The 13032-nt window shown below is 41.3% G+C and overlaps 1 protein-coding gene across 1 annotated transcript in view; it reads right to left on the bottom strand.

Moving 5' to 3' along the window:
• Positions 1-11114: 11114 nt before the first annotated feature.
• Positions 11115-13032, bottom strand: part of LOC308512202 (lysine-specific demethylase 6A-like) — a 293519-nt gene continuing 291601 nt past the window's right edge. Inside the window, exon 29 of the mRNA XM_081081999.1 lies at positions 11115-12290. Within this exon, the coding sequence (XP_080938125.1) occupies positions 12261-12290 (30 nt within the window). The 3' untranslated portion in view covers positions 11115-12260. The remainder of the gene's footprint in view (positions 12291-13032) is intronic.

Genomic DNA, 13032 nt, shown 5'->3' on the forward strand with positions numbered 1-13032 from the left:
CACCAGGTAGGGGAAGTTTTCTGTCATTATTTCTTCAAATAGGTTTTCAATATCTTGCTCTCTCTCATCTTCTGGCACCCCTATAATTCTGATGTTGGTACGCTTGAAGCTGTCCCAGAGGCTCCTTACACTATCCTCGCATTTTCGGATTCTTTTTTCATTTTGCTTTTCCGGTTGGGTGTTTTTTGCTTCCTCGCATTTCAAATCATTGACTTGATTCTTGCGCTCCTCTGTTCTGCTGTCGGGAGTCTGTATAATATTCTTTATTTCAGTCAGTGTATGCTTAATTTCTAGTTGGTTCCCCAATATAACATCGAGGGTCTCATTAGTTTTCTTGTAGATCTCATTAAGTTTATCGGCGGCTTCTAAACAGTTCTTGAGAGACCTTAAAAGTGTGGTTCTGAACTCTATATCTTCCATTGACAATTTTGTCCTGTTTCTTTGTCTCCGCATTTTGTTATGCTTCCTTGATGCACCCCCTAGTGGTCTTTGTTCGTGGTCTTATAGTTAAATTTTGATTGTTGTAGCTAATTCCAGGGAGGGTTTGACCTCCAGGCCAAGTGGCTATGAGAATCAGCTGTGTCTGCAGTGAGAGAACTTCTGTCCTCTAGGGAGGTGCTAATCTAGCCTTTGCCTGAGGCTATCTGGCAAATGCCTCTGTGCAGGGCTTGGGCGGGGCGGGTCGCACAGGATCAACAGGTTGGGCTGGAGAGAGCAGTTATGGCTGCTCTCAGTCCTGTCCCCAGGGGCTCTGCCTCTCTGAGTCCCAGCACCCGCTGCAAACCTCGGAGAGAAAGCTGCACTCGCTCTGACCGAAGCCAGGCAGACCCGCTTCTCCCGTTTGAGTCTGGGTCCCTAAAGACTCGCCCGGATCTGGAGCTCAGAGTCTGCGACTCCCTCCCGATTGAAAACGCCAACCGCGCCCTCCGCCGCCAGCCCGCTCCGCGCACTCCGCACCTCAGAATTTGACTTCAGCACTGCGCCTCCTCTGAGTGTCTGTATGCGTTTCTCTTTCCTCCTTGTTGTAGGACTTCCACTCAGCCAGCGTTCCAGTGGTTCTGGGTGATGTCCCTCCGTCTTTTAGTTTCACTTTTGAAGTAGTTGTTCAAAGCAGCAAACTCCGGCGTTAACCTATGCCGACATCTTGGTTCTCTATCCTGCCTTTCTTAACACCTCTCATACTACTACTATTTCTATCCTCAGACCCTATGGTTCTAAACTCTTCACACAATTCCTCCAAAAAACTACCCAAAACACAACTCAAACGCAAATTAACCATGTTCTTCTTCTCCAAAGATAGAAATATCAACCTTTAAATACCATGGAACAACCTATTCAGACATTACATCCCCCAGGGGAGATAAAAATGAACATAAAGGAGGCAGCCACCCCAGAGGGTGAGACAGCAGACCAAGGATAACAAAGACTGTGACCAGCTCACAGCCTCAACAGCCAGCACTAATCGATCTGAAGGACAATGAACTCCATCTCACACTAGAACAGTGGTCGGCAAACTACAGCTCAGGCACAACATGTGACTCTTTGGCCCCTTAAGTGTGGCTCTTCCACAAAATACCGACTTCTGTGCATGGGCCACGAAGTTTCAATCACACTGTACGCGCGTGCCCGCACATGGTATTTTGTGGAAGAGCCACACTCAAGGGACCAAAGAGCCGCATGTGGCTTTCGAGCCGCGGTTTGCCAACCACTGATGATAGACAAAACAAGTATACAGGATGACTGTGGATGGGAGAGTTGGAAGGGGTCGACCTCAGTGAATGTACCTCAATCAGATTGAGGACATTTTTAGCAAAGGCCAGCTTAGGAGTACCCTAATTATGTTAATAATAATGTACCTACCTATATAGTTTAAGTTTAAAAAATTTGGCTCTCAAAAAAAATTTCAATCATTGTACTGTTGATATTTGGCTCTGTTGACTAATGAGTTTGCCGACCACTGAACTAGAACACTTACTAGTACATCCCCCAGCCTCCTCCCCTTGCGGTTTTTGCACATAAAATTCAATGCCAAGGACAGTGGATATGAGTCTAACCTTCCCGGGTTGGGGCTCCACTCCTATTCCCTCTAATAAACTTCCCTCTCACTCACTGAGTCCACCTAAATCCTGAAGCAACTCCAACCTTACAATCAGGACAGGATTCTTTCTGAGAGGGAGATTGGGACTGGCAGTCCTCAGATTGTTTCCCAGATGCATAAGGAAGAGGAAGGCAAGACAAGGGGTCCCCTTTGTCTGTTGACCCTTGTTCTCGCTTAGGTTTCCCTGCCTTCACAGGGGAAAGAATGACTGGTCCCGTTCTCCAGCAGAGAGCACAGTCAGTCTCCTGAGTCACTGGACTCTTCTATGAGAAACTGACATCTTCTATGAGAAACTGACAAACCCAATCCTCATGAAACCCAAACTTGGGCCTAAAGTCAGATGATTTTTAGAATGGGTTCCTGTGTCCAGATAAAACAACATTTTATCATTTGTTGCTTTCTTTTCCCTTTAGTTCTAAGATTATCTTCCTGATATCAGGGCATGCCCCACCAGTGAACTATCTGGGGGAATCTTGTTATCTTTAATCCCATTTACTGGGCCTTGGGTCTTATAAGAGGAGGAATCCTTATTACATCCTTAGTACCTGGTTGTGTTCTCAATTAGAGGCTCAACCCTCCCGTTTTCTTGAGGTTTCTTACACTCTCCCTAGTTGCTTCCTCCATCTCTCACAGTGTCCCTTGTGGAAATATATCCAATTAGGGTGCCTCTTAGCTACTGGCAGGTGGATATAAACCCCAGAGTCTTTGGGACTGCCTTATGCCATATGAGATCACTGATGGATATTCACAGAACCATAGGTTTCTTCGTGTCTGGGAAACATCTTAGTTATGTGCACACAACCTCCGGGATGACCGATATCCAAGTTATTAGTTACTTCCCCCAAAGTTTCTCATATATTGGTCTGTGCATGGAGTTATCTGGTCACCGCAGTGCTTGTCTGGGCCCTTCCTCTGCACTGCCCATCAACCTTTAATCAGAGTCTGCTTGCCCAATGGGCCACCACAGATCTCCTTCTCCCAAGGGTCACCATAAGGAGACAGCAGGTTTATGCCTCCTCCTCTAGGTAGGTAAGGGCGGGGGGGAGGGGGGGGGAGCAGGGGGGGGGGGGGGGAGGCAGGCAATGGCTCCCTCAGGTGTTGAATCCCAGACAAGAATCCCCAAATTGTCAGAAATGCTCTTAAATGGCCACGGGAATGAGATACTCAAAAATGGCTCAGCAAGGCAATTTTACTTCTGCAGAAGGGTGCATAGCCAATCAAAAATTTGATGAGTAAGCCTGGATGGGGAAGCCTGTTCTTTTACCCCTGATACATTGCTACATCATTCTCTGATTGGTAATAGCATGGTTTCATAATCTGATGTGAGTGGCTAATTCAAATGGGGCAGCATGAAGGGGCAGGGTTGATTTTTGCAGTTTTTCAGAGAAATGCAGCTTAAAGAAACTAAACTAAATCTTAGATTAAGTCACAAAATGGCACTCCTACAAAATCGGGTCAGCATATCTAGATTACATCTTTGATAGAAAAGATCATTTGATTCTCACAATTGTAAACCCCCAATTATCCTAATATATAAAAGCTCAGGGTCCTAATGACCAATCATGACTGAAAGTCCTTCAGTCAGTGCTGGGTTGCCATGGCAACACAGGAATGACTGCCCTGCTGCAGCCTGGCATCCTGCACTGACTGCCCAGGGGACTGAGACCCAGAGAGAGCAACAGCATGGCAGCTGTTGATCAGTACTTGCCTCTCTCTTTCTCTCCCTCTTTCTTTCTGGGCTTCGCCAGCAGCCGGGGATTTCTTTCTCTCCCGGCCACTGTTGGGGGCTGCTGTTCAGCTCTGCCTTTCTGATCAGGCCTGGAGATAGGCCCAGAGATGCTGACTGGCATAGAACCCAACCAATCAGAACCAAATGTCGTTGAAGTGCCAGGAGCCAATGGCTGCCTAGGAGGCAGAGCTTCTGACACTGACTGGCATAGAAACTGACCAATAAGAACCAAATTGACCAGCAGAAGAGGGTAGTTGGGGACAAGATCCAGCCTTCAGGGGATGGCTGTTGGCAATGAGATTAGGCCACAGGGCGAGATCAGGCCAGTGGGGGTGGGCAGTTGGGGGCAACCAGGCTGGTAGGGAAGGGCAGTTACGAGTGATCAGGTAGCCAGGCAGAGGCAATTAGGGGCAATCAGTCAGGCAGGCAGGTGAGCAGTTAGGAGCCAGTGGTCCCAGATTTCGAGAGAGATGTCCAACCACTGGATCAGGCCTAAACCAGCAGTTGGACATCCTCCAAAGTGCCCCCAATTGGAGAAGGTGCGGGCTGAGCTGAGGGAACCACCCCCTTCATGCATGAATTTCGTGCACCAGGACTCTAGTCATAATAAAAGGCCAAGAGATGTCACAACCAAGACAACAAAAGCACTGGTCACCAGGAGGTGCATGGAGCACTTCTCAGCCATAACAACCTAACAATCGGTCTCTATGACGCCCAATCAGGGGATGGGGCCCCTTCCCTCTGCCGGCCTGCCCCTGATGGGACTCTCCCACCCCAATCAAGAGCCAGGCCTGCTGGCCAAATGCCCTCCCCCCCACCCCACCCCATCAGCCCACCCCACCATGATAGGCCCAAAGCCCCTCCACCCGAATGGCCTGTTTCTGACCACACACCCCCACCTCAATAGGGATGGGGCTGGGGGACCAACCTCCTGCAGCCCCTCCCTCAGGCCAGTCACACTCCTAATGGGCCCCCACCATCCTGATCAGCCCACAGCCAGTCCCCCCAGACCAGCCCTGCCCCGATCACTCCCTCCACCCCAATAGGGAGTGGGGCTGGCCAGCCAATCTCCTGCAGCCCTTCCCCCTACCAGGCTCCACCCCAGATAAGCCCCTCCATCCTGATCAGGGGAAGGGCCGGCTAGCCAAACACCCATGGCCCCTCCCCCAGGCCACTGGCCCCAATTGGCACCCCCCCAACACCCCATTTGGGGGTGGGGCTGGCTAGCCCATGCCCACAGCCCCTGCCCATGGCCAGCCCCACCCCTAATTATCCCCCCAACCTCAATCAAGGGCAGGGCCCACCGGCCAATCACCTGTGGTCCCTTCCCCCAGCTAGCCCGGCCCTGATCGGGTGCCCTGATCCAGGTGGGCTGGCTAGCCAACCTCCCGCCATCTCCTCCTCCCAACAGGCCCAGCCCTGATTTCCCCTGATTGGGGCCGGGCGGGCCGGACCCCACCGGTGTACGAATTCATTCACTGGCCTCTAGTGTAAAAGTAAAAACTTAATTGAAACAAAATATACATTGTCTCTCTAGTTACAGGTTATCAAATTTAAAGTTACCACATGGAAAAGACTCTTGAAACACAAAGTTCTTGAAATAATTTAGCAATGCTAATGTTCTTATTGTGGGAGGGAATAGCACTTACCGACTGAAGTCAAGATAGCCAGAATTTGAATTTTTACCTCTGATCTTTAATCCCTTTCCTATAAAATAAACATAAGACATTGTCAATATCAGAGGGGATCACTGAGGGTTAAGCCAAAAAAATAAAAAGTCCGCTGCATATGCTATTCACAAGGGCACAATAAATGGTACATATAGCCCTAGCTGGTTTGGCTCAGTATATAGAGTATCAGCCTGTGGATTCAAGGGTCCCAGGTTCAATTCCCGGGTTTCAGGTTCAGTCCTCAGTGGGGGTGTGCAGGAGGCAGCCGATCAATGATTCCCTCTCATCATTGATGTTTCTATCTCTCTCTTCCTCTCCAAAATCAATCCTATATAATAAAAGCCTAATATGCTGTGTCCAGTCATCCAGTAGGTCGTTTAACCAATTAAAGCATAATATGCTAATGATATGCTAAGACCATTCAACTGCTTGCTATGACGTGCACTGACCACCAGGGGGCAGATGCTCTGACCCGTAGGTTAGCTTGCTGCTGGGGTACAGCCAATCAGAACTGAGCAAGATGGGCGGACACATGCTGTAGCCCTCCCACAGTCCCTCTCCAGCTGGCCAACCTCCTGCGACCCTCCCTGATCCCAATAGTGCACCAGTGGGGTTCCTTGGCTGGTCTGTTCCCTCTTGCCTCTGGGATTCCTTGGGGGATGTCAGAGAGCCGATTTGGCCTGACAGTGAAACAATCGGTTGCTATGATGTGCACTGACTATCAGGGGGCAGACACTCAATGCAGGAGCTGCCCCCTGGTGGTCAGTGTGCTCCCATAGGAGGAGTGCTGTTCAGCCAGAGCTGGTTTCACAACTGTCAAGTGCAGTATCAGTGACAGGAGCCTCTCCCACCTCCACAGGGTGTAGGGAGCAGGCCTAAGCCATCAGTTTGACATCCTCTGAGGGCTCCCAGGCTGTGAGAGGATGCAGGCCTGGTTGAGTGATCCCCCCTCCAGTGCACGAATTTTGTGCATCGGGCCTCTAGTAAAAATATATTTTTTAAAAATGGCACATATAGTTGTCATACTTAGGCAAATTAAAAAGTATTTCCAAAGATAAACATCTCAGTTGCTTCAAATTTTGGAACACTAGAAAATTAGTGTTTCAAAATAAAGCACTCTATGTCAATGCCACAAAAATGTTACTTGAAGTTGGTTAATATGTTTAGTATAGGTAAACTACCAAGATAATGTCATATTGGGTGTTCTGGATAGAACTGATCCGTTTCATATTCCCAATCTTTCCCCTACTGTGGAAAGATTTCCCCTACTCCCATTACTTCACTAAAGCTGCTCAGGCTGTCACTTATGCTAATATATGATTTTTAAATCTTTTACAAAAATTCTGATTTGACCCATATTATCCCTTCCTGTTATTTTTGGCATCTCTCTTTCTTTTTCCTCTCATTATCGTGTTCTTATGTTCCAAGCAACACTGTCCTTTTCTCTTTTAACCAAAGCCACTCCTAAATTCCAGACTTATATGCCCATCTATTCTTTTCTAAACAAATTTAAATCACTTGCATATTCTACAGATACATAATCTTACGTTCCATCCCTTTTGTTCTTATTCAAAGGCCCCTCTCCATGGGAAAAAAAAATTAAAATGTAAACTTTCAAACCCAAAGCATTTCTTTGCTTTTTTTTTTTTTTAAAGAAAACTCTCTCTGGGAAATGTGTATAGAATAAACAGTGTGGGAGGGAGTAGCACTTAACTGACTGAAGTCAAGATAGCCAGAATCACTGAAAACAGGAAAATTTTTCAAATGCAAATGTAATATTCTTTGTTTAAAAACCAATCCAGAAGAGTTCCACTTACTAACTGCAGGAAAAATCTAAAAGGTCTGTCTACCATCAGGTTCTTTTAATTTTTTCAGTTCTCTGTTAACTGCCCTAAAGCATTAAGTTCTCAAACATTCATGTTCTTTGAGATGTGAACAGTAATTGACTTAATCCAGACCTCTAACACAAACCCTAGAAATACTCTTATATGGTATAGTTACACAAATACCCTTTATTTGATGGTAAAATCCTTTTGTGTATGAAAGATATCAAGTAAATGTCACAACTTATCTACACTTGGTTTTTAGCAGATACTAAACAAGCACAATTTAAACATTAAACAAAAAGTCTCTAATATTTCAGAACAAACTCATTATTGATACTGAGTTCCTATTATTAAACTTTAGTTGACCAAATATATTCTGAAGATTTAATTTTACTTTCTAAAAAATTATGTACCTCATTATCTAATCAGAGTGGCTCAATTGATTGGAATGTCGTCCCACACAGTGAAAGGTTGTGAGTTTGATTCCAGTAAGGGCATACACCTGGGTTTGGTTTGATCCCCAGTAGGGGCAAATATGGGAGGTAACTGATCAATGTTTCTCTCTCACATCAATGTTTCTTTCTTCCCTCTTGATATACATGATGGTCTGAATTTTCATTTGTGACTTTGGAAAGGTAATGGGTTTTATTTGAAAATGCAGAAGCCTAAATTCTTTTTTGGTAAATAGCAGATTAACATGGTTCGATTCCGGGTCAGGTCAGGACATATGCTGGGTTGCAGGCTTGATCCCCAGTATGGGGAGTGCAGGAGGCAGCTGATTAATGATTCACTCTCATCATGGATGATTCTCTCCCTCTCTCTACCGTCCTCTCTAAAAACAATAAAAATATATTTTAAAAAGTGAATTTAAAAAACCCAGATTAACTAGGTTGAACTGTACACTCATTAAACACAAACTAGTAGTAATTTACGTGCCATAAGAAAAGTCCCTACTTCATTGGTAACAAAGAGCAGATAGTATAACTTAGTTCCCAATTTCTCAGTTAATATCTGCTATTTTATGGAATTTGTGGTTTGAAGTCTCTTTTTAAATAATATCATAAAATTGTTTTTTCATTTCCTGTTCTTTATTCATTTAAAGACTTTAAGCCCAAACCGGTTTGGCTCAGTGGATAAAGCATCGGCCTGCGGCCTGAAAGGTCCCAGGTTCGATTCCAGCCAAGGCATGTACCTTGGTTGTAGGCACATCCCCATTAGGGGGTGTGCAAGAGGCAGCTGATCAGTTTCTCTCTCATTGATGTTTCTAGCTCTCTATCCCTTTCCCTTCCTCTCTGTAAAAAAATCAAAAAAATATATTTTAAAAATAAAATAAAATGAAGACTTTAAGTTTCTACAAAATATACTTGTTGACATATAACTCAAATATGTATTACTAATAAAGGAACACAAGTCATTTTCATGACCAGGTAAATACAGTAAACTCAATTTATGTTAATCTTGGCAATTATCACTTCAAATAGAAATGAGACAATAGATGTTATAAGTAACACAAAATAAAAGTGGTTAAGAAAAAAATCAGATGTCATGCTAGTACTTTATAATCTTTGTTCTATGGTGGTTAATTTGTTTGGAAAAAGTTTGTCCACTTTTATTAGTAATATTTAAATAGTTTTTAAAAGAGAATCACAAAAATATTAGCAGTTAAGAGATCAGTGCAGCACTCAGTCCAGCCAAGTTCTGAAAATGTGTTAATTTTATTGTTGCGTGAACACCAGAGTGTACTTATGTTACCAGACAGGGACAGGCTGGGATTGGCCTGCAGTATGGTTTCTGACGGAAAGATTTCACATTATGAGTCCAGGTGATTTGAGAGTACATTTATTAAAGTTGGAGCAGTGAAACAAATGAAGGATTCAGGTTAGAAGCAACAGGAGGGCATAGGTGGTAGTCTGCTTTGAGTGTCTAGGAATGTTATGAGACACAAGTGAGCCAAAGCAGGGCTGCTTTTAGCTCATTGAGAAGTCAGAGAAAAGGGTCTTTGGAGACAAGAGCAGGCAGGAAGCCCTGGATGAGCTGTCCACTGTTTCCCTGCTTCCAAGTCTTGTGGGGGCCCTTAAGAGTTTAGGAGGAACTAAACTTCATGCCAGGAAAAGTGGCATAGGTATGCTTTAGAGCCCACACTGGGTTTCTGTTTAAGAGTTTTTATTTTGCTTCTTCTAGTGGCAATTCTAGGGGACATTTCAGCAGATACTTTACAGGTGCATTTTTAATAACCTGATGCATCAAAATGAACATAAACAGGAGTTAGGGATTTTTTACTTTTATTTTATTATTTTATTATTCATTCCCCTGAATTCATTCATCCCTGGACTTGACTGGCACAAATGGCATTACTTGGATGTCTGCTCTCTGTTTGGGAGAGGAGGTATAAACCATTAGCTCTCAAGTATCCTGGGTTAGGGAACATCAGGCCTTGCAATTCAGTAGCTGGCTATAAATTCAAATTGTTTGGCTTTGTTTAATAATCTTGTCTCAGTTTTCTCATTCCACTGGCCCAAGAATTTTCCCAGCTTACTAGTAAAAATAAGGAACAAATGGTAAAAAAAAAATTATACACCTGTTTAGGTTCTTAAAGGACTGGGTGAGTCAGGGAGTAAGTGGTGAAAGAATTGGAAGGCCTAGAAAATGACAGTATACTATAAACACTGTACACCAGCATCATCAAAACATTAATGTAATGTGCTGTGAAATTATGAAAACTCTGATGTTACTCTACAATAGAAATTTTCATCCCATTAAAATGTAAATTGTGGATTGGGGTCTCTTCCTAAATAATAAAATAAAACCCATTACTTTTCCAAAGTCACAATTAGTTACCTCCCATATGTGAGATGTGAACAGTAAATGTCTTAATCCAGTCCTCTAACACAAACCCTAGAAATACTCTTATATGGTATACTTACACAATTTCCCCATATTTGGTGGTAAATCCTTTTGTGTATGAGAGATACCAAGTAAATGTCACACCTTTTCCACACTTGTTTTAGCAGATACTAAACAAAGCTGTGGAACCACTATTGTATTTATAGTCTGAAATACTGTTCCAGCTGGTGTTGCTGAGTGGTTGAGCAATAACCCATGAACCAGGTCACGGTTTGATTGCAGGTCAGGGCACATGCCCGAGTTCCAGGCTTGATCTCCACTAGGTGCCATGCAGGAGGCAGCTGATCAATGATTCCCTCTTATCATTTCTATCTTTCTCTCCCTCTCCCTTCCTTTCTGAAATCAACAAAAAACGTTAAAAATAAAATAGATCTGCAAATATTTCCTTCTAAATTATTATACATAAAAATTACTGTTGAGATTTAAGTTTTTAAAAAGTTATTATCTAATTTAATAAAGTATATGCAAGTTTTTTTCTTCAAATGTTTTCTAGGAAGCCAAAATACTCCAAAATTGAAAAGGATAATTCATTTTATGTGAAATCCTCAAGCCACTTCACTAGATAGAATTATAAATTCTTTTAAACACTTGCACAAGTTAATTTATAGAACTCTACCAAAAATATAGGCCAAATACCTCAGGAAGCAGAGCTGTTACAAAATGAGAGATACTATGGTTAAAGTAATTTGTTCATATGAAATAAGTCTTCATACAATTTGTTAATATTTACTGAATTTGTGATACAAAATTTGAGTAATTCCTCCTTCCCCTACATGTTATACAAAAAAATAAAGCATGAAATTGCAGTCATCTAATTTTAAAAAACAAAGTAATTACTTAATACATTTGTTCCCTCAAATGAAGGCTATCATTCTAAATTTCTTTTTCATAATAAACACAGAATAAACAAAATTTATGAAATCTACATAATGTTCCCTCAAGTCACTACGTTTTCTACTATACATTTTGCCAGTAATTATTTACTGGCTATCACTGCAATAATTGCAACTTAAACCAGACTGAAAGATGTACTTTAAAAGTAAACATACCTTTGTAAGTGATACTTTATAAGAGGCACCTCAAAAACTACCAGAGATGTGAAAATTTAAAAGCTTTATGTTTATACAATATATATTTTGTTATACATGTGTCTTTATATGTATACATAAAATATATGTAATCAGATTTGAAAATAAACACAAACTTGATCTTTACAGAAGACTTTCTAAAACTCAAGAGTGCAAAACACTTTAAACATTAAACAATTTTAATAGACATTTATGTACAATGCTAAATAGTTTTATTTATACATAGAAAATGTAAAAGGAGTTGTGTGTAAAATGACAGAACTCCTTAATATTTAATGGCAGGTAAATATAAAAAAACAACAACATTCCATTCACAAGTATTTTCAAGCAATAAATATATATTCATAAATAGTATGAATCTGTATGAAATTAAAAAGAGAAATCACAAATCTGAAGTTTATTCTTATTCTATGTGCAAGCCATTACCTTTGTGTCCTATTATGCTATTAAATTAAAAAAAAAATAATTTGGAGCCAAAAGTATAATCATCCTGGTGATTGGCCTCCAATCAATACACTAAAGCAGTAGAGAAACATTCTCATCTAATTTTTACATTAATAAAAAGTTGATCAAAGATATAAATTTGGTATCTTAACCAAACAAATGACAACCTAGAACTGTTTCTGCCCCTCAGAAAAATTCTTAAAAGGGTAAAATATAAATAAAAATAAATTTTTTAATCCAGAAATAGAGAAACAAAAAAAGGTGTCAAGTCATTAGGGTGTTGAAAATTGCCAGTTTTGTCAGATACCATGAAACATGTTTATTATTAAGTACAACAGGATCTGCTGAGAGTATAGGCAGTGCTCTCATGCCAAGTTGATTGACACTCTATATTTGGAAGGTTGCATAGAAATAGCTTTTAGTTAGCAGTCTCATGAAACATCACTGGTGCAAACTCTCCTGAAGAGCAGAAAAGGCATCATTTAATATCATGGGGCAATATCAAGAAGTGGAGGATGATACTGAAGGAACCTAAAATTAAAAATAAGGTATGTTAGTTGGTATATTAATTCTTACCAGTATTCTCTAGCTCATGGCTATAAGCAATATACCACCTACTTATAAAGTGAGTTAGAAACAAACACTGATGTCCAAAGTTCAGGAACTTGCTACGTGACATGCTCCTATTATGACTAGTCTATTATGACTAGTTCCCCAAGTTTCCTTAATCACTACCCCCCCCCCCCATTTTCTTATATTTCATCACTTTGTTTGAAATTCTTATGAAACATTAAAATCACAAATTTTTTAGATGCTCAGAGTCTTATGGAAAAATAATTTTAAAAATTCAATTAAAATCTCACTAGTAAGTAACTGGCTTATATATGACATGCATGTCATAAATTTTTTTCTTTATGAAGCAATGCTGAGAGCCATCCAGTAAAAAATACCAGAAATATAATTTCAAAATTTAGAAGCAAAAGCAATGGAACTGGATCAATATTAACAACTCATGAATAACTACTGTTTGCATTCATAAAGCTATTATTCAAAGCCAGAAGTACTAAATGCTATTCCAAGCAACTTGTCCTTGAAATAAAAAATTGTGGAATTCACAATATAGTTAAATTTAATGAGTCTCATATATCATACCTAGACATGAGCCATCATCAAACATTCCTATAAGTTTACTACTTAACAGCAAAGACTAAGTTTTAACTAAATACAATTAATGCTAAAAGCACAAATATAGTTTTAAAAATACTGATTTCTT

Source organism: Myotis nattereri (genome assembly GCF_964212035.1).
Source record: "Myotis nattereri genome assembly, chromosome: Y".
NCBI lineage: Eukaryota > Metazoa > Chordata > Mammalia > Chiroptera > Vespertilionidae > Myotis > Myotis nattereri.